At 35.5% G+C, this 27494-nt stretch overlaps 1 protein-coding gene across 8 annotated transcripts in view; it reads right to left on the reverse strand.

Moving 5' to 3' along the window:
* The window catches only part of MCU (mitochondrial calcium uniporter), a 188238-nt gene that overhangs the window by 10266 nt on the left and 150478 nt on the right, over window positions 1-27494 (reverse strand). For all 8 annotated transcript variants that reach the window (XM_057734639.1, XM_057734638.1, XM_057734641.1 and 5 more), the window contains 4 exons: window positions 13542-13712; window positions 12280-12384; window positions 3773-3933; window positions 2059-2262 (listed from right to left, as the gene is read on the reverse strand). In XM_057734639.1, coding sequence (XP_057590622.1) covers window positions 2059-2262; window positions 3773-3933; window positions 12280-12384; window positions 13542-13712 — 641 coding nt within the window. The remainder of the gene's footprint in view (window positions 1-2058; window positions 2263-3772; window positions 3934-12279; window positions 12385-13541; window positions 13713-27494) is intronic.

The following is a 27494-nucleotide window of genomic DNA, read 5'->3' on the forward strand; positions in this document are numbered from 1 at the left end:
TTATTTGGTCAATGTTTTCCTACTCACAAGACTAAACTGTTTACTATTGCTATTTTGCAACTTGTCACTTGGGGGCAGCAAAAATGTTTAGGAATCACAGAAGTAGTACAGCATTTAAATAGTAGGTCAGATAGGCACTGTATTAGGCATGGTAAGGAAATAAAAATTGGAAAAAAAAAACCCTGAATGCCTTGCCTCAAAAGATATCATAGTCTAGTGGAGGGGAAAAGACATTGAACATGAATAATTATAATACAAGATGGCACAGGATGAATGAAATGAGAGGCACAATGTGCTATAGCAATTCAGAAAAGGGAGCGATCAAAGTTGGCTGCAGGGAAGTAGTCAAAGGTTCATGAAAAATAAGCATTTAAGTAAACCTTGAAATATGACAGGTAGTGATCAACAGAGAAAACCTTTCCTGTTAATAGAATGATATGAAGGAAGAAGTGGAAAACTAAGGGCATTTTGCGGAAATAAAGACTATACAGTTGACCCTTGAACAACACAGGTTTGAACTGCACAGGTCCACTTATATGCGGATTTTTTTCAACAGTAAATACTACAGCACTACACGATCCGCAGCTGGCTGAATCCCCAGGTGTGGAACCCTGAATATGGAAAAAACATGGACACATAGGAACCACAGACACAGAGGGCCGACTGTAAGTTACACATGAATTTTTTTACTTTGCAGAGGGTAGACGCCCCAACCCCCAATGTTCCAGGGCCAACTGTAATTTCTTGTGTTTACAATACCTAGTACATACATAGAGGAGTTGAAAGACATTTGGAAAAGACAGCAACCAGTTATGAATATCGGGCTAAGGAGTCTGGATTTCAATCAATAAAAAGAACCCATTAAAGGGGTATATGAGGGAGAGGGACAGGGCAGAGGAAGAGGGAAAGAAACACAGACAGACAAACAGACATATGCAAGCCATGTCCAGAGGTGTGATTAGATAAGATTGATCTGGCTGTCAGCTTGGTTCACGCAGAGTGATGAATATGAGCCAGACATGGGATTAGGTGCTAGAGACACTGGGCAAACAATAGCAGGACACAAACAATTTACTGTCTCTCTTCTCCACAAGACATATTTGGGAGGCCCAGAAAGGTTAAGTTAACGCCCTTGGGCTTTCATTTTCCCACACAAAAATAGGCCTATGACCCTTGGTCTAAAGACAACAGAAACAAAATGCCTACGTTAAACAGCGGCCATATAAACATATAAGAGAAGCAACTCAGCTTTCTTCTGATACCTAAGAAAATAGAAAAGGTTTCTCATATGTCTCAGCTATTTCAAATGGTTTTTATTCAAGGGAACCTGGATCTGTGGCTCTATCACATATAGCGATAGTAAATAAGTGATTAATAAATCCCTCCTACTTCCTAAAGTGACAATATGGATTTCCAAGCTACTAAAAAAAATAGCACTAACAATAAAAATTAGTTCTAGATACTGATGTTTAAATATGAGCCCTGGTTGATAAAGAATAGAATAGTGATTAGATACCTAATTTTCACCTCTCTTCCATGAAATAAAAATAAAAACAACAAACACCTATACTCCTGATATATTTAGAAGTGGCCCAGAGTTTAACTATTTGATTAGCTATCGCCAACTCTCCATACCAAACATTCAATAAAAACACAAAGCTTGGGACTACACCATCTGACTGCTAAACTAACTACACAGTGCATAAAAAGCCAAGCCAACTGAGCTGACCACTCTTCTCCTTTGCTTTCTTATTCCATATCTTACTATAACATTTTTATAAATTTAGTGGTTTATAGGGCTCTCTCAGTCTGTTTGCCCCACGGGGGCCAAAGCTATGTCTTACATCTCTCTCTCTATCTCTAGCACCTAGACTAGTGCCTGATACATAACTGGCATGCATGTGCATGTGCAGATATATGTGTGTGTGTGAGTGAGTGTGTATAATGGCTAAATGATTACTTAAAGAGAATTGGCCTTAGAATGCGAGAGAAAAGAGAACACTCTAACAACCACCATTTCACTTTCTCATGAAAAGTTGTCTGAAGGGGAATCCTTACCTGGCGTGTCATTACAAAATATGCATACATTGCCATGGCACTTCCATAGGTGATGAAGTAGGTAACTGGCTCCATGATGTCCCAGGAATATTCCCACCACGTAAGCCGGGCCAAAATGCCAAACTGTGTGGCCATGTAGGCAAGTCCACCCCATAGTACCAAAGTGGTCCTCTTCTCAGCTTTTCTGCTAATCTCAATTCGTACCTACAGGGCACACATGATTGGTCAGCTGTAAGGCATTTTGACATAGAACCAATTTTAAACTTTTATTTGAACTGTTCTACGTTCAATAGGAAACAGGGCTAGTAATCAAGATATGTTAGTCTCAATTCTAGGAAATATAGTTTGTCTTCCTAAATAGTATCTATAGTTTTTACTGAATAATATTTTATATGAATAACATTTTTGATACACTTGTGTTTTATGTTTCTTCCTAGAAGTAGCTGAAAATATGGTGAAATTATGGGAGTGAATAAGCTGGTTTCAACAGGTCTTTATCCAACCACAAGATTACTTTCTTTGAAAGAAAGAAATAAAAACATGCCAATGTTCTCTCACTGTAGCATACAAGATTTAATCTATCATCAGATTTTTTACTCAAAAGGTCTACTAGGGGCCAAACAGCATAGTGAGTCAAAGCATGGACTCTGGATTCAGAACGGCTGAGTTCAGGCTCAGATATGCATATTACCATAACTTCATTAATGAGTTGTTCTGAGGATTAAATAAGCGAATACAAGTAAAATACTTAGGACAATTCCTAGCACATAGTAAATATTCAATAAAGTTTGATAATTATTTTGCTATAGTTAGTACATTAAAAAATGCTTTACATTTTGAAAATACAAAATTTAAATTTCATTCTCCTTCACAACAGTTGCTCAAATTTAATTTATCACATTTCTCATGGTCTTAAATTTAATGAGAACAACCTTGAGATATGTTCCTTACTTTTAAGGAAATCAGAAAAAGCACAATATTGAGTATTTGTTCCCTTCCTTAATCTCTAATATAGTCTAGTTTCTTAAAATGGAAATATTTGTATTTTTATTTAAAAAAACCACAACATGTTCACTGTAAAACATTCAGGAAAGTGTACAGAAGAAAAATCATTCATAATCCTACTATTCTATTAGCATTTGGGAGTATGTTCCTTCTAATTTTTTTCTTTGTGTGTGTGGGCGTGTATGTGTGTGTGTGGTGCATGTGTGTATGTGTGTATGGCTATATGCATACATAACACATTTCAAAATTGGATCATAGTATGCACTAATATGCACATTGTTTTATAATTTACTTCTCATAAAATATCATGAAGAGTTTTCTATAGCATATTAGATCTACACGATTGTTTTTAATAGTTGCGTAATATTCCATATAATATTAATTCTTAAGTTGGCTAAAATGATTATCCACCTCAGAACCCTTCCTGATCAGCAATTATTCCAATCTTTGTTGTAAAGGTAGTATGTCTGGTTAAGGGCAGTATATTTAGACCTCAAAGCTCTAGGTCCATTATCAAGGCTCCAAACTATTCCTTTTTAAGTCCTTTCTTAGCTTTAATCAGAAGTTTTTTATGATTCAGTTTCCAAAACTAGTGGATTAGTTTGACTGACACAATTCAATCATATAAAACTTGGAGCGAAAAAAAGCAAACATATATGCTCTGGAAAAAATACTGGTGAAGAGAAAAGTGTGAAATTTGAATGTGTACCTTTTCCAGGGGTGCCAGTTGTTCTTTGAGATCTTCTAATCTTTCAATAAGCTCCCTTTCCTTGTTTAACTGGTGCTGCTCGATGCACAGTGTAGTGTATAGCTGCTGGACCAGTGTCTTTACATCGTTCAGCGTTGCTGCATTTTCATGGCTTAAGAGGTCTGAAAGAAAAAGATTACATTTTTTAAAAATGTATGCCTTAAATGAAGAGTTGCTATTCCTAGGGCTATTAGTGATAAGAACAAGGCAGATTCATCCACTGTAGGGGCCCCACCTTCAGTGTTAAACTGAAGGAAAGGGATAGTTCCTTTTTAAAAAGGAAGAGTCTGTAAATCCTAGAAAGTAAGTTCATATTTGGGCAACTTGAAAAAAAATTTTTTTTAATTAATTAATTTATTTATTGGCTGTGTTGGGTCTTCGTTGCTGCACACGGGCTTTCTCTAGTTTTGGGGAGTGGGGGCTACTCTTCGTTGTGGTGTGCGGGCTTCTCATTGTGGTGGCTTCTCTTGTTGCAGAGCACGGGCTCTAGGTGTGTGGGCTTCAGTAGTTGCAGCACATGGGCTCAACTGTTGTGGCTCACGGGCTCTAGAGCACAGGCTCAGTAGTTGTGGCACACGGGCTTAGTTGCTCTGCGGCATGTGGGATCTTCCTGGAGCAGGGATCGAACCCATGTTCCCTGCATTGGCAGGCAGATTCTTAACCACCGTGCCACCTATAGGAAGCCCAACTTGAAAATTCTGAAGTCAGCATCCACCATTATATTCTTCGAAGTGTAAGTGCTACAAAGGAGGCTACAAGTAATAATAATCTTCACTAGATAAAGACAAAAAATTTAAAGTAATATGTTAAAAACTAGTAGAGAGGTTTAGAATTAATCTGATTATCATGCTTACTAAAATTCTGATCTATAATTTACCTGTGGTCTTGCCATTTTAACTGGTTATTTTTTTCCCTTTAGTAACTAACACTTGAGGAAAAAATATACAGTATTTCAAATTTGCAAATGCAAGGGTACAAATAAAAATATCATTATCTTAATAATCTTAGCCCCTATATACCTTCCCTCTAGCATACCAATTTTTATTTATTTCCGTTGGGCAAAGAAACAGAATAGCTGTATGGGTCTCAATATCAAGCCTGAAAGGGCATGAAGTTATGAGAATGACTGAAAAGGTAAAAGATTAAGCAATTCTTTGATTCAGTATCCTCTCCTGTGAATAGCATATGTTTCCAGAAACCTAAAAATTATGTTTTGAGAATCTAATAAAAAGTCAGTTGATCTCAGCTGTCAAAGAATTTTTTAAAAAGGACTAGAAGTAAAGCTTTTGCTTTAGAATCTTATTAGCCTTAAATGTGACATTTTTTTTTTAGCTATAGCAGGTCAGCCTTATTCTAAATCAAAATGAGCCACGATCAGAATTAGTCATGCATGTATTTCAAATATTCTTCAAGGATGTCCTTTAGTACAGTTATCACAGAAATTCAATCAATAAAAAAATTCAAATAAGGGTAGCAAATTGGATTAGAGAAGAGCTGATATAGTAAAATGGGATATAGCACCTAGCATAGTATCTTGCAGGCTTCAATGAATGTGTGCTGCATTAATGAGAACAGATAAAAGCAAGAACACTTTGAGTTCTAGAAGTTGTCTATGTCAACAGGGTCTGCTTTGCACTAAAGTTGAAGCTCGCATTCACATACGGTTCTACACTTTCCAAAGTCACAAAAAGAGAAAACCACACTCTAGAATGTCACAGTGAAGTGGTAGAGCCCATGCCTCCTGACCCCCAGGCCTGGAACTGAGCTTTGAGGCTTCTACTATATCAATATTAATATTTCCCCTGCAAGGGGAAGCTGAGACGAAGCGAGAGAGTAGCATAGACATATATATACTACCAACTGTAAAATAGATAGTCAGTGGGAAGTTGTTGTATAACAAAGGGAGTCCAACTCGAGGATGGAAGATGCCTTAGAGGACTGGGGTGGGGAGGGTGGGGGGGACTCGAGGGGGGGGGAGTCAAGGAAGGGAGGGAATACAGGGATATGTGTATAAAAACAGTTGATTGAACTTGGTGTACCCCCAAAAAAATAATTAAAAAAAAATAATAATAAAAGGTATTTTTTTTAACAAAAACAAAAAAACCCCAAAAAAACATATTTCCCCTGTAAGCTCAGTCTTCTTTCGAAAAGATAATTCTTTAGGTAGATATAAATTATCTATGGTTAACAAAATCTTCTCACATTTATTATCCCACATTTATCCTCATGTCAGCATGAGTAAGCTTGGTGCCCACCATTTATAAATGAGGAATTTGAATCCTAGAGAGATAAGATTAACAAACATTTTTGTATTAGGTACTGATCTTTTCACTATAGAGGGGAAAAAAAACAAATATGAGGTGGTTCCTCTCTTTAATGAGGTCTAACAATGATATTCAAAAAGTTGCAGAGCTGGCAGGCAGTAGGAAAGATCTTCTGACTGGTAGTCCAATGACTTTCCTATTCCATGCCCTTTCTTTTTCCATTTCCACTTTCAATACCATAATTACACTATATTTGCTTAGAAATCCAAGGAGGCAGAAAGGGAGGGAGGAAGGGAGGAAAGAAGGAAGGAAGCAAGCAAGCAAACTAAATAGACCCTCTCCTCTTCCTTTTCCTAATGAAGCACACACCATGTTAATGATCAAATATGTATGGACAATTATAATCTGAAAATCTCTAAAATCTGAAATCAGGCCTGGTATCTGTTTCATAAAAAGTAAGTTTCTATTAGAATGTCATTCATTGAAGACATTTTAAAATTAATATTCATATTACGGGTTCTGCTATGTAGAAAATTTTTTTATATCAATCTTTTCTTTCATGGCTTCTTCTGTGTTTTGTGTTATATTTAGAAATATATTTCTCCAAGTTTGTAAAAATATTTCTTTTGATTTTTTTCATTATGATAAATTATAAAATAAGCAGTTAAGTGAACGGTGATATATATTCATACAATGTAATACATAGCAGCTGTGGAAAAGAATAAGGAATTCTTTATGTTCTGGTATTTTAAGATCTTCAGAATACAATGTTAGGTAAGAAAAGCACTTAGTGGTTTTATACCTTGACATCTAGTTAAGCTGGAATTATGTTTCCCAAAATATCCCAAATTCCCTGTATGGTTCTGAATTAGAGTCAGCCAAAAGAGAGATTCAAGTGAGATTCTGTAAGGTAGAGGTGAAGCAGAAGGCATCATGCTCTGAAGGTTGTCAGCAGTGACAGATTCAGAGGTGCCTAGAGATGCCAGTGTGTGCCTGCTCTCCCCAGCTGCACCCAGCTCTGTTTTTTCAAATGCCACCTCTGATGATTAACAGCAAATCTACACCCAGAGCCAGATGCAGCCTTCTAGAGCTGTGCTATCCAAAACAGTAACTGTTTGCCATGCGTGGCTATTTAAATTTAAATTAATTAAAATAAAATAAAATTTAAAATTCAGTTTCTCAGTCATGCTAGCCACATTTAAGTGCTCAACAGGCACATATGACTGATGGCTACCATTTTGGACAAGGTAGAAATGGAACATTTTCATCATCACAAAAACTTTTATTTGATAACACTGTCCTAGGGATTTCTCTACCAGCCCTCCTTTGCTAATTGTTCTTATCCTAATAGTTGGATGCACTTGAATTTCCAGGTTCCCTGGCAAGCTTTGATTTGTCCACATGTGCCATCACTTCAAAATTAGTAACTTTTCTCTGATCTTCCAAGCTCCTCTTTACAGACTGTTACTTCTTTACTTTCATCTACAACTGTACAAAGTCTCATTCCTATAATAAATCTTTTATTCCACGTTATTCAAATGGTTCTGCTTTCCCAATTGAATCCTGACTAATACAAACAGTATGTATGATGTGCTATTATTTGCACAAAAAGGGAAAAAGATTATGCACTCACATTTGCTTATGAATGCACTGACTATCTCTGACAGGAAACATAAGAAACTTAGAACAATGCTTGCTGGTAAGAGGAAAAAAGGGTAGCTGTGAAACAGGGATGAGAAGATTTTTTCCCATATATTCTTTGACTTCAGGAGTTGAACACTGTGAATGTATTATCTATTCAAAACAAATAAAATTTAATGTGTTACAACATACCTTCAAACAGCAATGAAAAGACTATAAAATGATAATTCATAGGAGATCAAGCTCACAGATGTCCAATTCTAGACCTGGCTGAACACAGAGTTGTTATCTTTCTGATCAGGCATCAGTAAAGCCCTGGCAAACTCAAGGGATTTAGCTTTGTTAGCTTTGTTTGTTCTTGACAAGGGAGAATATGCTTCCAAGGTATTGTCATGGTGGAGGAAAACAACAACCTCAAACTCTTGACCCTGAAAAATCTGCCCACATATTTGGAGATGAAATTATAGGAAGAGAGAAGATAAATCTGCTAATGGCTTAACAAAAACACTTCTGGATGATTCGTGTATACTTCACTAAAAATGCAATTAAGATGTTTATTAATGTTTCTGCACATGCCATCAATGCCAGGATAATTAAGGTACATAAAGATAGGGATATGTGCAAAAGTAATGGGGATTAAAAAGTCTTTTCAGCTACTATAATGATTTGGGAAAGACTTTGGCTATTTGAGTCTCTGACAAGGTATTCATTATTGTTGGTATTTGGTTTGCCTATTAAACATTTTCTCTCAATTATTTACATTGTTAGGAGAGAAACAAGGTCTCCAATATCCTCTGGATGGATAAATGAGGAAAAGGGCTTAGTGGTGCTGATCCAAATGAGTCTCCTTAGCACAAAAACTTTCAACAACCAGTGATATAGGGTATATTCTCTTCCTCTCCAAGACGAAGAGGAAGGTAGTTAATTACTACTTCAATGTGGACTGGAAAAAGGCTTTTTGTGCTCCCTTTCCATATTCTTTCTTCCACTCCAGATTTAGATTAAGTTTAAAATCATCTAATTGCTAAAATAGTTACTTCTCTCATCCTGCAGTGGTCAGAGGGGAATCCAGCGATATACAGCTCTGGTAACCAAAAAAATGCAGTGGAACTTGCAACTAGCCTTGCTGCTATGATCTGCCCCCTTGTTCCATTTTATTTTTTTCCCTGCCTCTTCCCTCTAGTTTTGGCATTAGGTACAAGAGTTGTCAGTACTTAGGAACCTATGGCTGCCAATCCCATATAAACATCAAACATGGCTCTATTAGATCCTATATGAATAAGCCCTCTATCCTCAATGCCTGGTGAAGTGTGTGAAGTTATGGTTTACTGGTGCATGACATTCAGAGAGCATTTTTAGCTCTAAAGTGCTATCCACACACAGGGAAAAGAAAAATATGAAAGAAAAGTGAAAATTAAAGGAGGATAAGGAATGAGTAGAAAAAAATTGTGTCAAAACTTAAAAAACTATTCTGGAAAAGTTTTCCTTCTTTAACTATTCTAACTTTTATTCGATAAAGTAGACTTGGTTCCATCTGCTCCATGTATATATAAAATCCTAGTGGTTTTCTCCTTATCTAATATCCAAAACCTAGTGCTTTCAATTTCTTTTCTCCTTTTAGCTTTTTCACTAGAAACAGTTACAATGTGGGGAAGAGGAATATGCTCACTCATCTGGATGATCGGCACACCTCTCAAATACCGAAATTCAACCGTTCTCTCACTCACTGCAGCTGAAAACGAGTGGTGACCTGGATGCCAGCAATAGCTTCCTCAGACAGGGAGAGGAAGATAATATGATGGAAACAAAATGAAAACCTATCTTACATTTTTTTCAAAAGAAAAAAGATTTATTTTTACTATGTTTTAAAAGTTGAGGGGAAAGCATTTCATGAACTTAAAAGTATTATTTAAGCTTCTGTGAAAAACAGTATAGAATGACAATTTCTCATTGGCTAATAATAATAGAGCTGAGAGATCTGATGTCTAAACTTAAATATTAACATGGTCTTTTAAAGTTTTATAATGCTGCTATTGAGCTTACCAAATTTCACACTTCAATTTATAATTATCCCATGAATTATAGACTTTTGCAAATTTCACATTCTAAGTGACTTCTAGGGAAGGTGGATAGATATCCCATAGTTCTGAGATATAGATAAAGCAAAGAGTTGTAAGGCTGCCAAACTGATTACCAGAGAGTCAAATATAATTTCTCCCCTTTTCAGTTTCTACCTTAATTTTCCTTATTCAACAGGAGAATAGCCCTATTTAAAAAACTAAAACATTCATTTTTGTTTTAAAAACACAGTATTAGACAAAATGGTTGGAATTATTCATTGATTAAAATACCTCTGGTTTTCGACAACATAAATCTTTACTTTCCTGATAGTTATAATTTGTATAAGAATATATCAGTCAACTTTCAATATTTTACTAATGCAACAGAAACTCAAAATAGAATGAATGCTCTAGGCAATTCACACACACACACACACACACACACACACACACACACACACTGAATATAATGTCCTTAAGGTCTATCCATGTTGTTGCAAATGGCAGGGTTTCCTTCTTTCTCATGGCTGGATAATATTCCATATATTTATATATACAGACACTACAACTTCTTTATCTGTAGATGGACTCTTAGGTTGTTTCCATAGCTTGGCTATTGTGAATAATGCTGCAATGAACATGGGAGTGTAGATATCTCTTTGAGATTCTGAATTCATTTCCTTTGGATACACATCCCAAAGTGCGATTGCTAGATCATGTAGTAGCACTATGTTGGTCAAATGGTACCAATATTCCAATTATAAGATGAAGAAATTCTGGGGACCTAATGTACAGCATGGTGACTGTGGTTAACAAAACTGTAATGTATACTTGAAAGTGGCTAAGAAAGTAGATCTCAAGCGTTCTCATCAAAAAGAAATGGTATTTAGGTAAGATGACGGAGGTAGTAACTAATCCTTTTGTGGTAATCATTTTTCAATATATGTTTTCAAATCATTACACTGTACACTTTAAATTTACACAATGTCATATGTCAATTATATGTCAATAAAGCTGGAGAAAAATAAATAGCAAATTTAAAGAACAACAACAAAAAAAAACTGAGTAAAATAAGGCCTGTACTTCTGTTATTTTAAAGAGAACTTGTAGTCCAAGAATCAAGGAATAAAGAAGAAAAACATATTAGCATAGCTAACATATAGTTAACAATCCCCGGTCTACATGTTCAATTATTCCAACTTAATAAAATCTGGTTCAGTAATGTCTTACTATTTAAAGCATACTTTAACTCATTTAACTCACTGAATATAGAACAACTACCTAAGTCAATGGGGTATACAAAAATCACCGTGCCTTTCCTCTGAGCATTTGAAAAGAAAAGGAATAAGAAGACTCCAGAAACGAGAGTAATCCCTTCTGGTTGGCTGAGAGTCAGAGAAAGAAAGAAGAGCATCGTGAAAGATTTCATGCAAGAGCTGATGTTGACAATTTTGACATGAGGAAATACGAGGTTGGAAAGTATGGGAAAAGGCATCTTAGAGGAAAGGTGAGAAAACAGTGAGACGGCACAGAACGGGGCATAGTTCAGAAAAGCATAAAGGAATAGAGGGTGGAGGAAAAGTAGACATCATTTAAGAGGAAGAGAGAAAAATTTTAAAGGTATTTGTGGACCAGATTTTGGAGGCATTCAATACTTAGGCTTTTACTTAGAACTTCTCCTACATTAGACACAATTCTCAAAAGCAGAATGGAAAAGAACAAATGTCCTAAGAAGCTGATCAGGAGAGGGTAGTGGTGGAAGGGGAACTAACAACAGCAGCAAGTGACAATGAATATCAAGGCAAAGAGAGAAAAATGACCAAAAAAGACACTTCAAAATGTTATTTTAGAGTGCTATTTAACGGCATCAGTACCATGCAAAGCCCTATCGGAGTGCAGAGCGGAAAGAAAAATCAGTAAAACTGATTCTGTCTTTAAATTTTTGATATTTTTTTATCATTGATTTTTCTGCATTAACTTTGGTTTTTAAAAGTAGATCATGAAAATATTTGATTACTGAGTTTTTTTGCCACCTGAAGCAAATATCCCACTTTTTCACATAAAGCATATGCACGTCAGAATTTCCCAAGGACTATTACTGTGCAATAACTGACTTTCAAACTGCTAACCTTGAGCCATCAAAAAAAGAGGGGGGGGGGGTGTTTAATTCCTGTTACAAATGTTTAGGAGGACAGGGAATTCCATAATTTTTTTAAAAGGTTCCCCCCAAAATGAAATTAAAATAATATGACTTCTAGCTTGTATGGAAGGAAGGAATTTAAGTTATGTAGAACATTCCTTTACGTGAAACAGTGACAAGAGCTAATAATAAAGCATTCTGGTGTCTATGTTTTAGTCAGTATATTAGCTAAGTGCTACCTGTATGTAAAACTTTGAGTGTTCTTTGAATATTGTCTGTTTCTCAAGTTTACCCAGGGAAAAACAAAGTTCTTTCCAAAAGTCCTTTTCACATTTCTCTGACCTTATTAAGGTTACTTTTTACCTCTTTTTGGTGGTCGTACATGATATGTTAAGTCATTAATGACCAGCTTAAAGTCATCAAGGAGAAGGAGGTCTATCCCTGTTGAGGCAGCAACTCGAACGCCATCTGTGAAAAATTTAAATGTGAAAATTTTAATTTGTCATATGTCCATAATTTTTCAAGAGTCGGCAGGAAAAAAGCAATCCTCAGAATAGATTTTAAAATTATGTCTTCTCTTTTAAATTTCAGTTAACTTTTTGCCTGATCCGTAAGTTATATGCTAAACAAAGCTTACATTATCTGAGGCTTTTTGTTTTCATGGCCTCAAGTCTGTGAAGATTTAACAATGTGCTTTTCTGGCAGAACTTGATGAATAAGTGAAATAAGTACACAGATGTATAGGTATCAGCTGGAAATCTAGGGTCACTGGGAGGGCTGCATAGATGTCTATTTGTCTATGATGGAAGTTGACTGAGTCAAAAAATCAATGTTTTCTAATACATGGTACTTTGTAGTATAGTTACTGATTAGTTGCCAATAATCCAATAGGGACAGATGCTAGGGTTAGCAAAGTACACCAAGCTGGTCTATTATATTGAAAGATGAGTTGAGAATTAAGCATATTTAAAATATTTAAACTACAGAAATGTGGCAAATTAATAACAGCTGATAAATACAAGGGTAAATAGGTACTTACTGCACTAGGCTTTTATGTTTTCTGTAGGTTTAAAATTTTTCAAAGTGAAAGTGGGAAAAAATGCAGGGCACTTAAAAAATAAATAAATGGATGTCACGTCAAACAAGAATTTTTAGTGCCTTATTTTATATCATTTTCAAATCACATATCTTTATTTTGTATTTATGTGAAAGAGATAAGAAGATCTAAAAAGAGGCCTAATATTTCATATCTTTAGAGATGATGGCTCAACTACTAGAACAGTTTATTCTATGCCTAAGGAAATGACAAAAGGTCTCAAAAGTATAAAATGTAATTGATGGCATCTTTGCCCATGGCATTATATGTGAGGTGCTTTTGAATGAGATACCTGTGTATATACCCTTGCTAAAACTGAACAATTATATTCTGAAAACTGGGAGAGAAATCACTGTCTCTCTTGACATTCACTAAGCAAAAAAATTGTGTCCTAAAGTTAAGAGCATGGTATTCTTTTGCAGTAGTGTGTGTGTGTGTGTTTGTGTGTGTGTGTGTGTGTGTGTGTGTATAAAAACAGTTTGGGGGGAAATGAGGGGTGGTTGGGAATTAATAATGAAAGTGACTATACCTGGTGAATAGATTGCAACTCTGTCAATTCCCCGATCTTCTTCTTGTAGTTGTCGTAAAAACACACCAACGGAGTCTGAGATGGGTTTGAGTGTGAACTGGCAGCGTTCACGCCGGGATGGTAGCCTCACAGATATCACAGGTAACCCATTTTGATACACCACTGTCACATCTGAATGAAAAAGACCCAAAATCATATGACAATTAGATTTCATTATAAGTTAAAGTGACATGACTAATCTTCTTAAATGGGGGCTTATTATTATTAGTGTGGTTTAAAATGTTTTCTAAGGTTCAAGAATATGCCTTTTAGTTTTAATTGAAGGTTATTCCAGGAAATGGCTTATGGAAGATCATATCTATCATATAATTCACTTTTCAGAAAAAAGAAAATATACAAAGGATTATCTTTAAAGTGGGTCAAGGAAAGGCTTTCCCAGGAATTTGAGGTAAAGTTCTCGGTATTGGTGAATACAAATCCTGATTCCATTTAGTAAAATTTTAGTAAGTACCCAGAGACTTCTGGGCCAAATAGGAGGTGGCTCTTGGGAGCCAGAGCTTTTTCAAGAATTCGTGGGGAATGACTTGTGAAAGTACACTAATAAGTGAGACTTACTCAAGGACAATCAACTCATATTTGTGTAGTGTACATACAATATTATATCCAAGGTGCTTGATAAATAAGCATTCTCTTACATAATTTGGACATATTATGATTAACAATTCCTTTTAAGTTCTCTTGAACATTTTCCTGAGGTTACCAAGAAGCCCAAAGCTCAACTTTTGGGATTTACAAACAAAAAGTTATTAAGGGAAACGTTATCATAAGCTCCACAATTGAACGGATTTTCTACAGCAGACACAGAATTCCTTATTTCCTTATCTTTTTCCTTAACAGTCTTGATTTATAGAACCTTAGTCCCTAAAATAAATGTCAGAATAACTCTTTCAAAATGATATTCAAATGAGTCTTTTAATAAATAAGTTTTGAACCAGAATATTTTACACAAGCAACCAGGCATTTATAGATGATGTTAGCACTAGCCTGTGAAAGGAAAACAAGGTTTGGAGTATAATCTGGTATGGAATCCTGACTCTAACTTTGGGCATATTATATAACTTCTATGAGCCTCACTTTTTCATATATTGAATGGATTTAATCCTTAACTGATAGAGTTGTGAGGAATAAATAAAATAAGCCATTTAAAACTCTTGTACTGAATTAAGATGATAATGTTCCTTTATTAGCTTTTTTTAAGAATCAAAAGATAGACTCTCTCCCGAGAGAACACTGGAATCACAACTAACTGCTGAACAATCACCGACAGGAAGACACGGGAACTCACCAAAAAAGATACCCCATGTCCAGAGACAAAGGAGAAGCTACAACAAGACAGTAGGAGGGGCACAATCACGATAAAATCAAACCCCATAACCTCTGGGTAGGCGACTCACAAACTGGAGAACAGTTATACCACAGAAATCCACCCACTGGAGTGAGGGTTTTGAGTTCCACATGAGGCTTCCCAAACTGGGGGTTTGGCAATGGGAGGAGGAATCCCCAGAGAACCAAACTTTGAAGGCCAGTGGGATTTGACTACAGGACCTCCACAGGACTCAGGGAAACAGAGACTACTCTTGGAGGGTACACAAAAAGTAGTGTGCACACCATGACCCATGGGGAAGGAGCAGTGACTCCATAGGAGACTGAACCAGACCTAATGCTGGTGTTGGAGGGTGGCCTACAGAGGTGGGGAGGATGGGGGTGGGGGGGCTGTGGCTCACCACAGAGATGGGGATGCTGGCAGCAGGGGTTCTGGGAAGTGCTCATTGGCGTGAGCCCTCCCAGAATCCACCATTAGCCCCACCAAAGAGCCTGTAAGTTCCAGTGCTGGGTCGCCTCAGGCCAAACAACCAACAGGGTGGGAACTCAGCCCCACCCATCAGCAGACAAGTGGATTAAAGTTTTACTGAGCTCTGCCCACCAGAGCAACACCCAGCTCTACCCACACCAGCCCCTCCTATCAGGAAGCATTCACAAGCCTCTTAGAGAGTCTCATCCACCAGAGAGCAGACAGCAGTAGCAAGAAGAACTATAATCCTGCAGCCTGCAGAATGAAAACCACAGCCACAGAATGACAGACAAAATGAAAAGGCAGAGGACTTTGTACCAAATGAAGGAACAAGATAAAACCCCAGAAAAACAACTAAATGAAGTGGCGATGGGCAACCTTCCAGAAAAAGAATTCAGAATAATGATAGTAAAGATAATTCAGGACTCTGGGAAAAGGATGAAGAAGATGCAAGAAACGTTTAACAAAGAGCTAGAAGAATTAAAGAACAAACAGAGATAAACAATACAATAACTGAAATGAAAAATACACTAGAAGGAATCAATAGCAGAATAACTGAGGCAGAAGAACGGATAAGTGACCTGGAAGACGGAATGGTGGAAATCACTGCTGCAGAACAGAATAAAGAAAAAAGAATGAAGAGAAACGAAGACAGCCTAAGAGACCTCTGGGACAACATTAAATGCACCACCATTTGTATTATAGGGGTCCCAGAGGAGAAGAAAGAGAGAAAGGATTGAGAAAATATTTGAAGAGATTATAGTCAAAAACTTCCCTAACATTTGAGAGGACTCAAATCAATAAAATTAGAAATGAAACAGGAGAAGTTACAACGGACACCACAGAAATAAAAAGCATCATAAGAGACTGCTACAAGAAACTATATGCCAATAAAATGGACAACCTGGAAGAAATGGACAAACTCTAAGGAAGGTATAAGTTTCCAAGACTGAATCAGGAAGACATAGAAAATATGAACAGACCAATCACAAGTAATGAAACTGAAACTGGGATTAAAAATCTCCCAACAAACAAAAGTCCAGAACCAGATGGCTTTACAGGTGAATTCTATCAAACATTTAGAGAAGAGCTAACACCCATCCTTCTCAAACTCTTCCAAAAAATTGAAGAGGAAGGAACACTCCCAAGCTCATTCTGTGAGGCCATCATCACTCTGGTACCAAAACCAGACAAAGATACAACAAAAAAAGAAAATTGCAGACCGATATCACTGATGAATTTAGATGCAAAAATCCTCAACAAAATACTAGCAAACCAAATCCAACAGCACATTCAAAGGATCATACATCATGATCAAGTGGGATTTATCCCAGGGATGCAAGGATTCTTCTATATATGCAAATCAATCAAGGTGATACACCATATTAACGAATTGAAGAATAAAACCACATGGTCATCTCAACAGACGTAGAAAAAGCTTTTGACAAAATTCAACACCCATTTATGATAAAAACTCTCCAGAAAGTGGGCATAGAGGGAACCTACCTCAACATAATAAGGGCTATATATGACAAACCCACAGCAAACATCATTCTCATTGGTGAAAAACTGGAAGCATTCCCTCTAAGATCAGGAACAAAACAAGGATGTCCACTCTTGCCACTACTATTCAACATAGTTTTGGAAGTCCTTGCCACAGCAATCAGAGAAGAAAAAGAAATAAAAGGAATCCAAATTGGAAAAGAAGAAGTAAAACTGTCACTGTTTGCAGATGACATGATACTACACATAGAAAATCCTAAAGATGCCACCAGAAAACTACTAGAGCTAAATAATGAATTTGGTAAAGTTGCAGGATACAAAATTAACACACAGAAATCTCTTGCACTCCTATACACTAACAACGAAAGATCAGAAAGAGAAATTAAGGAAACAATCCCATTCACCATTGCAACAAAAAGAATAAAATACCTAGGAATAAACCTAACTAAGAAGGTAAAAGATCTATACTCAGAAAACTATAAGACACTGGTGAAAGAAATCAAAGATGACACAGGGAGATATACCATATTCTTGGACTGGAAGAATCAGCATTGTGAAAATGACTATCCTACCCAAAGCAGTCTACAGATTCAATGCAATCTCTATCAAATTACCAATGGCACTTTTTTTTTTTTTTTACAGAACTAGAACAAAAAATCCTAAAATTTGTATGGAGACACAAAAGACCCCAAATAGCCAAAGCAATCTTGAAGGAAAAAAACGGAGCTGGAGGAATCAGACTCCCTGACTTCAGACTATACCACAAAGCTACAGGAATCAAGACAATATGGTACTGGCACAAAAATAGAAATATAGATCAATGGAACAGGATAGAAAGCCCAGAGATAAACTATGGTCAACTAATCTATGACAAAGGAGGCAAGGATATACAATGGAGAAGACAGCCTCTTCAATAAGTGGTGCTGGGAAAACCAGTTACATGTAAAAGAATGAAATTAGAACACTTCCTAACACCATACACAAAAATAAACTCAAATGGATAAAAGACCTAAATGTAAGACCAGACACTATAAAACTTTTAGGAGAAAACATAGGAAGAACACTCTTTGACATAAATCACAGCAAGATCTTTTTTGACCCACCTCTTAAAGTAATGAAAATAAAACCAAAAATAAACAAGTAGGACCTAATGAAATTTAAAAGCTTTTGCACAGCAAGGGAAACTATAAAGAAGACAAAAAGATAACCCTCAGAATGGGAGAAAATATTTGCAAATGAATCAACAGACAAAGCATTAATCTCCAAAATATATAAACAGTTCATGCAGCTCAATATCAAAACAAACAAACCAAAAACAAACCAAAAACCCAATCCAAAAATGGGCAGAAGACTTAAATAGTAATTTCTCCAAAGAAAACATACAGATGGCCAACAAACACACGAAAAGCTGCTCACCATCACTAATTATTGGAGAAATGCAAATCAAAACTACAATGAGAAAAAACAAACAAACAAAACAAAACAAAAAACTATGAGGTATCACCTCACACCAGGTACAATGGGCATCATCAGAAAATCTATAAACAATAAATGCTGGAGAAGGTGTGGAGAAAAGAGAATGTTGGTGGTAATGTAAATTGATACAGCCACTATGGAGAACAGTATGGAGCTTCCTTAAAAAACTAAAAATGGAATTACCATATGACCCAGCAATCCCACTACTGGGCATATACCCAGAGAAAACTGTGATTCAAAAAGACACATGCAACCCAATGTTCATTGCAGCACTATTTACAATAGCCAGGACATGGAAGCAACCTAAATGTCCATCAACAGAGGAATGGATAAAAAAGATGTGGTACATATATACAATGGAATATTACTCAGCTGTAAAAAGGAACAAAACTGGGACATCTGTAGAGACATGCATGGGCCTAGAGACTGTCATACAGAGTGAAGTACATCAGAAAGAGAAAAACAAATACTGTATATTAACACATATAAGGAGAATGTAGAAAAATGGTACAGATCAACCAGTTTGCAACGCAGAAAGAGAAACACAGATGTAGAGAACAAACATATGGACACCAAGGGGAGAAAGTGTGTGTGTATGGGGGGGTGGGGGGTGGGATGAACTGGGAGATTGGGATTGCCATATACACATTACTAATAAGGAAAAAAATATCAAATTGTACACTTTAAATTGTACAAATTATTGTATGTCAATTACATCTCAATAAATGTTCTTAAAAAATAAAAAATAAAAAAAGAAGTTAAAAAAAGAATCAAAAGATACATTCTATAATGTTTGCAAGGATTCATACCCCTCAAAATTGAAGAGCTGAGAGGAAATATAGATAGAATATTGTTCTTGAGATTCCAAATGCATCAAACTTTTCATAGTTGTAGTCATTTACATATCATTTCCTTGCCTGGTCTAGTAAATTATAATGCCTACAATGAATAGAAAAGGTTCACACTACATTGTTTCATGACTTAAAATTTAAAAGTAACCCTTATTGAAGCATAGTTTATAAATAACAAAATACACTCATTTTAAATGAACATTTGATGAATTTTGACATAATCAAGATAAAGAACACTTCTGTTAGCCCCCCAAATTCTCTTGATCTTGAATCCAGTTGGATTTTTGTCACCACAGATTATATTGAGGTTTTCTAGACTTGTATACTACTGGAAGCATATAGCATGTACTCTTTTGTATCTGGCTTTTTCCTTTCAACATGATTTTGAGATTCATCTGTGTTGCTGCAAGCATTAGTAGTTAATTTGTTTTTATTGTTGAGTAGCATTTAACTATAAATGTATACACCACAATTTGTTCAACTATTCACCTGTTGATTGACATGTGGATTGTATCCAGTTTTGGACTACTATGAATAAATCTTTTATGATTATTTACTTAGAAGTCTTTGTGTGGACATATGTTTTTTGTGGTATACCTTTTCTCACCCTTTCACTTTCAAACTACCCATGTCTTTACATTTCAAGTGGGTTTCCTGCAGACAGCATATGGTCAAGTCTTGCTATTTTATGCAATCTGACAAGCCCCTCTGTGTTTTAATTAAAGTTTACATATCATTTGCATTTAATACATTATAAATATGGTTGTGTATAAGTCTGCTATCTTGCTACTTTGCTTGACTCAGCTCTTCTACTTTTTTTTCTGTTCATGCCCTCTTTTAGATTAACTGAGTATTTTTTGGATTAAGTTAATTTCTACTATATTATTGGCTTATTAACTGTACCTTTTCATGTTTGGGGGTTACTCTATAGCAGGTATTGGCAAACTTTTTCTGTAAAGGCGTAGATATTAAATACTTTAGGCTTTGTGGGCCATAAGATCTCTGTTGCAACTTCAGACTCTGCACTGTGGTGCAAAAACAGGTCTAGGCAGTATGTAAACAAATATGTATGGTTGTGTTTCAATAAACTTTATTTACAAAAATCAGGAGTTCACTGGACTTGGCCTATTGGGTTTGTTGAACTGTACTCTAAAAAACATGTTTTCTTGTTTGCACAGTATATGATAAATTTGTGTACATTCTTATCTTTGTTCCTTTGTATGTAATATGTCTTATTCCTTCTGGCTGCTTTTAATATTTTCTCTTTATCACTGGTTTTCAGCAATCTGATTATCATATTCCTTTCCATGGTTTTATGATTATTCTGTTTGGGAACTGTTAAATTTCTTAGCTCTGTGCGCTCACTCTTTTCATCAAATTTGGAAAAATTTTGGCCATTATTCAAATATTTTTTGTCTCCCACCCTTCTCCTGAGATTCCAACTAAACTTATATTAGAACATGTCATACTGTCATACAGGGCACTGAAACTCTTTTCATATATTTCAGGAGTTTTCCCCTCTCAGATTCATTTTGGATAGTTTTAATTGTTATGTACTGCAATGTCACTGATCCTTTCCTTTTTAGTGTTTAATCTGTTATTCTATCTATATTAGTTTTCATTTCAGATATATATTTTTATCTCTAGAAGTTCCATTTGTTTATTGTTCTACTTTCTATTTTTCTTCATATTATGCTTATGTTTTCTGTTCTCTCCCTGAATATAAAGATCACACTTATAACTATTTTTAAATCCTTATCTGTTAATTCCATCACTTCTGTCATTTCTAGGTCTGGTTCTACTGACTGATTCCTGCCCCCGACTCCTGAGCCTCCCACTCCATGGGGCATACTTCATATGCCTAGTAATTTCTGATGGGAGATTAGACATTGTGACTTTTACATTGTTGAATGCTGGATCTTGTTGTATAGTTAAGTTACTTGCATACTAGCTTAATCCTCTCATGTCTTTTAAGACAGATCTAGAGAATCCTGTATTCTAGGGCCAATTTGGCCCCACTTCCAAATTAAGGCTCTCCTGGGAGTCTCTACTGAACATTCGTGTATTCGGTGATGTCTCCCCCTCTAGCTGGCAGGAGGTCAAATGATTTCTGACCCTGAGTGAGCACTAAGAGTTATTCATTTTACAGCTTCTGTAATTGCTGTTTGCTTGAAAGTTGATATAGCCTGGCCTGTGGTTTAGAATTTAACCAAAGCCTCAAGCTGCAAGCTGAAGCAATGTAAGGTTAATTTCGTTTGCTTCTCTTTTCTCAGAGATCAAAGCTCTATCTTGCCTACTTTCCAATATTTAAGAACAGTATTTTCATGTATTTTGTCTGGTGTTCTAGCTGTTGACAGCAGGAAAGCAGTTAATCCTTTGTGGATACATGATTTGAATTTTTACATAAAAACTAAAAAGAAACAAAGTCAAAAATTTCTATTTATTCCTTCCAAAAGGATAGTCTGAATTTCCTAAAGAAAAAGAGGCCAAAAATAGTAATATAAACTTAATAAATAGCATGTACCATCTAAAGTTTTCAATATTTACAGTAACTTGAAATTTTTGTCATTTTCTTCCTCATTTTTAAAAGAATCCTTAGCAATCCATTGTTTCCTTAAAGTCAGAGCCAGTAACATAAATATCCCTATTTGTTCTATAAGTAGTAATGATAATGGGGTCATAAAATTAGGTGACTAAATTGTCTACCTGGTTATTTCCCGCCCCCCCATCCAGTCTTCTTTCTATTGATATATGTGAAAATATTCAACCACAGATTTCAAGAAGTAGACAGAGTTGAATTTAAATAAAAGATAGGAATCTGTGACTCAAACACATAAAAGTATGGACGACTGCATATCAGTTGCACAGGTAAGTGCTTAGGGGTAACTGTTTTAAAATAATTGAGACAAAGTCAACAGACAAAACTAAGGTCTGTCTCACTCACTTTAACTTTTTCCTTTAAAGACTATGAAGCCTTTAAAAGGAATTAAACATGAAAGCTTTGAGAAACTGCATGGATAGCACGTTTCAGAACCGACAAACGTTTATTATAATACTGCTTTTGAAATTAATCCCCAGGTCTCCTTTCCCACACACTAGATTGTAATGCAAATGTTAGATTTCTTGTTTTGCAACCAAAGAATAAGAATTACTAAAGTTCCTCGGTTTAACAATATACAAAATAGCAGTTGGTTGTAGTGAAGTCACAATGGGAATTTACAAGCTAATGACAGCTGTCAGCTACCATTCTCTAGAGATAAATATTCTTTTTAAGTGTAAATCACATCAAGTAACTTTTTGGTTGGTTAAAAAAATCTTTTGCTTTGATTTCCATTTCAATAAAAAAGAAATAATCTAAGTATATTCTATAGCAGTGTGCTTCAAAGAAACCTAGAAATTATGGTGCATCCAATACAAATACTGAGAAGCAGAATATGACAACTGATTTAGGAATAAAAATAAAAATAAAAAGGCAAGGAATTTTCCAGAATGAGAGAACTGCAAGGACAAGAGACATGGGGGGTTGAAGAAGTAATAAATTTGATGGAAAAAAAAAAAAGGCTTTGGAGCATTAGATGTAGAAAAATTCACATAATACAAATGCTTGTTATTTAGACAATTGTTAAAAATTAATAACAGGAAAATTAGCTGGTGTTCAAAATAATTAGTAAAATCTCCTCTAAAATGTATCATTTTATGAACACTGTTACTGAATACAAGTTCATGTGCCTGATGCACAGTGAGGCCAAACTGAAATGTTAGAGTATGGAGCAGAGAAAGGCTTTTTGCAGGGCCAACCAAGGAGAATGGGTGGCTTATGCTCAAAAATCCTAAACTCCCTGATGGTTTTGGGGAGAAGTTTTTATAGGCAAAGTCTGGCGTGAGGGCTGCAGGGTTTGTGACTTTCTTCTGATTGATTGGTGGTGACGTAACAGGGCAGTGCCCTAGGAATCATGTGCTCAGCCTCAAGTTACCATCTTCCACCTGGGTGGGGGCCTTAGTTCCTGCAGAGGAACTCAAAGATATTGTCATGTATACTCCCTGAGGAGGAACCAGGACCCTGCCCCAAGGCTGCACTATTGTTTCTTGATTGTTCCTCCCTTGTTTCTGCATTCCCTCCCCTCCCTGATTAGCAACTATATGAATCAGCTCTTTGGAACTCAGGGAAGGCTGAGGCTGAATGAGGCCCATTTTCTACAAACAAGAAATGGGGACACAAAAAGGATTTGTACTCAGGAGCCCCACAGGATCCTGCTTGGTTTCAACATGACTGTATATCTTTTAAGGACTTATTATGAAAGGGAACTGGTACAATAAGGAAGCACATTTAGGGTGTTTTCTGCAGAGATACTTAGAACTGAACTTTATATGATGGATGATTCCAGTGGCTTATGATCTTGCCATCACTTATTTCTTTTCTTTCCCTTTTCTGTACTATTCTGCATCAAGAATGTGACATACAATAATAGAATTTTAGTGTTGGAAGGGTCAGAGAAATAATATAGACTAATGCCCTCTTCTACAGCTAAGAACAATAAAGTCCAGCAAGGTTAGATGATATTCCTAAGGTCCATCCATGTTGTCCCAAATAGCAAGATGTCATTCTTTTTTATGGCTGAGTAATATGCTATTGTACATATATACCACCTCTTCTTTATCCATTCATCTACCTATGGACACTTGGGTTGCTTCAATATCTTGGCTATTGTAAATAATGCAACAATGAACAAAGGGGTGTGTGTATCTTCTCAAATTAGTGTTTTTGTTTTCTTCAGAAAAATACCTGGAAGTAGAATTGCTTAATCATATAGTAGTTACATTTTTAATTATTTGAGAAACCTCCATACTGTTTTCCATAGTGGCTACACCAGTTTATCAATACATTCCTACCAACAGTGAGTGCATGAGGGTTCCCTTTTCTTCACATCCTCCCCAACACTTGTTATTTCTAGTCTTTTTGATAATAGCCATTCTGACAGGTGTGAGTGATATCTCACTGTAGTTCTGATTTGCATTTTCCTGATGATTAGTGATACTGAGCATCTTTTCATGTGTCTGTTGTCCGTTTGTATGTTTTCTTTGGAAAAATGTCTCTTCAGGTCCTTTGCCCATTTTTTAATCAGGTTTGCTTCTTTGATGTTGAGTTGTATGAGCTCTTTATATAATTTGGATATTAACCTCTTATCAGATGCATCATTTGCAAATATCTTCTCCTACTCAATACGGTGACTTTTTGTTTTGTTGATAGTTTCCTTTGCTGTGCAAAAGCCTTTTAGTTTGATGTGGTCCCCTTTATTTTTGCTTTTGTTTATCTTGCCTGAGACATATCCAAAAAATATCGCTAAGACATGTCAAAGAGTGTACGGCCTATGTTTTCTCCTAGGAGTTTTATGGTTTCAGGTCTGACATTTAAGTCTTTAACCCATTTTGAGTTTACTTTTGTATTTGGTGTAAGAAAGCAATCCATTTTGATTCTTTGGCATGTAGCTGTCCAGTTTTTCCAACATCATTCATTGAAGAGGCTGTCTTTTCCCCATTGTATAGCCTTGCCTCTTTTGTTGTAGATTAAGTGACCATGTAAGTGTGGGTTTATTTCTGTGCTCTCTAGTCTGGTCCATGTCTGTTTTTGTGCCAATACCACACTATTTTAATTATGGTAGCTTTGTAGTATAGTCTGAAACCAGGGAATGTGATACCACCAGCTTTGTTCTTCTTTCTCAAGATTCTTTTAGCTATTCAGGGTGTTTTGTGTTTCCATGCAAAGTTTAGAGTTATTTGTTTTAGTTGTGTGAAAAATGCCATTGGTATTTTGATAGGGATTGCACTGAATCTGTAGACTGCCTTGGGGAGTATGATCATTTTAACAAGATTAATGCTTCCAATCCATCAGCATGGTATATCTTTCCATTTGTTCATCTCATCCTGAATTTCTTTCATCAATGTCTTACAGTTTCTGAGTACAAATATTTACCTCCTTGGTTAGATTTATTCCCAGGTATTTTATTGTTTTTGATGCAATTGTTAATGAGATTGTTTTCTTAATTTCTCTTCCTGATAGTTCATTGTTAGTTTATAGAAACACAACAGATTTTTTTTTTTTTTTTTTGGCTGCCCCATGTGGCTTCTGGGATCTTAGTTCCCTAACCAGGGATCAAACTTGTGCGCCCTGCAGTGGAAGCACAGAGTCCTAATCACTGGACTGCCAGGGAATTCCTGCAACAGATTTCTATATATTAATTTTGTACCCTGAAATTTTACAGAATTCATTTATTCTAATAGCTTTTTGGAGGCATGTTTTTTAGTTTCTGATATAAATTTGGCCAACTTTTTTTTTTTTTTCCTTTTTGAGCTGTTTCACATTTTTCTCCTTATGCCATCTGAAATTTACTTCTGTGAAATAAGAAATCAATTGTAACAGCCCTATTGACTCTGCCCCTTCTCCTGATTTACAAAGCTAATTCTATCACATGTCAAATTTCCATATATGCAAGGTTTCTCTAATCTGATCCTACAATCTTTCCTGCAACAATACTTCACTGTTTTTTGATTATTACAGTTTTAAAAATACATCTTAATATGTGGTTTAGGTAAACCTTTCCCCCCCTTTCTACTCCAAATTCATCTTAAGTATCTGTATAGTTTTTATTCTTTCATTTGAATTTTTGAATAAGTTCATCAGTTCCTATTGAGGTTTATATTAGCACTGTACTGCGTTTATAAATTTGTGTGAGGGAAATTGACAACTGTTACAATGTTGTCTTCATATTCACTAACATATTGTAACTCTGTATTTATTCCTATCTTCTTTTAGGTCCTTCAATAATATTTATTCTTCTCAATAAATGCCTTACAGATTTTTTTATTACTTTCATTCATTCATAGATACTTTCAAATAATTTATTGTTAATATGCACTTCTCTGTTCATAAATACAATTCCAAAGTCCATATTGTTTTTCATTAAATTATGATATATTAGATAAAATATAAGATTATCATTTTAATAGAATAAGTTAAATATTATTTTGGTGATAGTAAGGTCCTTCCTTACACATTATGGCACAAATATCCTCTAATTTACTTAAATATGTAAAATAGATCATTTAAAATTTCTTTAAATTATTCACAGTGTATTAAAAATGCTAAATCTGTCACATATTATCATTTGAAGAATACTCATTTTGAAAAACAGGTAAATATTTATGTAGAAAATATCTTTTCATGTCAATATAAGAAAGCCCAATTATAGAATCATAACTTTAGTAGTTTGGTAAATCCAGTTGTTTGGGTCCTTCCAACTGGTAGTATAAATTAACTTAGTGAAATCAACTATATAGTTCATTGTGAACCTAAGGTGAATTAGTATTTGTATAACTGAACCTCTCTCTGTAGAACCATGTAAAAACATTTGTGTGAAGTTATTATGAGGCTTAAATGATAAAAGTTGTGAAAACACTTACAAATCTCTTTTTAATACATGGTATTATTGATCTTATGTTAACTAGCAGTACAATCTATGTACCTTTCGTGAAATCTGCTTCTTTTAAAATCTGTTTATGAAGATAATTAATCTCTCATAAATGTCAAAAGCATTTGTGCGAAGAAAAAGGTCATCCTGTTCCTTCCTTCCTTCCGTTCATCTACTTATTCTGAGAATTAAGTATTTTATTTTGCTTTTGTAAAAATTAAATCCTGTCCTAATATACTGCTCTAACATTTTTCTCTTTTTAAGAATAATGCTTTTCATGGTGATGCTTTGAAAGTAACTTCATTAAACTTTGACCCTTGGTCCTCTTTAATTTCTGGGTGGTAAAAAGTGGAATATAATCATAAAGTATGGGGAGTAAAGTGCAGCAGAAGAATGATGTATTTTGGAATCTCAGATTTGGTAGTACTCAAGTTCTACCACAGGAGACACCTTGAATGCATGGGCTCATTACTGAATATACCTTTACATTGTTTCCTTACCTGTAACGCAGAGATTCTAATATCTCACAAGACTGCCAAAAAGATTCAATGAGAATATATAAAAATGTTTGCCTTAATAGCTTTTCTTGCTTTTTCTAAAATCTACAGTCTTAAAAACCAAAGTCCAACATCATATAAATTTCCATGAGAAAATTTCTAATCATGCCTTTAAATCCCAAGAGAACAAAAATGGCTTGTTAAACTGAAGGCAACAAGGGGGAAAAAAGCTTAAGTTATACAAACCAATTCCATGTGCCTAGGTATTTCTGAATAACAGACCTCCTTGAGAACCTGAAGAAGGTATG

This window comes from Hippopotamus amphibius, chromosome 5, assembly GCF_030028045.1.
Source record: "Hippopotamus amphibius kiboko isolate mHipAmp2 chromosome 5, mHipAmp2.hap2, whole genome shotgun sequence".
Classification (NCBI taxonomy): domain Eukaryota; kingdom Metazoa; phylum Chordata; class Mammalia; order Artiodactyla; family Hippopotamidae; genus Hippopotamus; species Hippopotamus amphibius.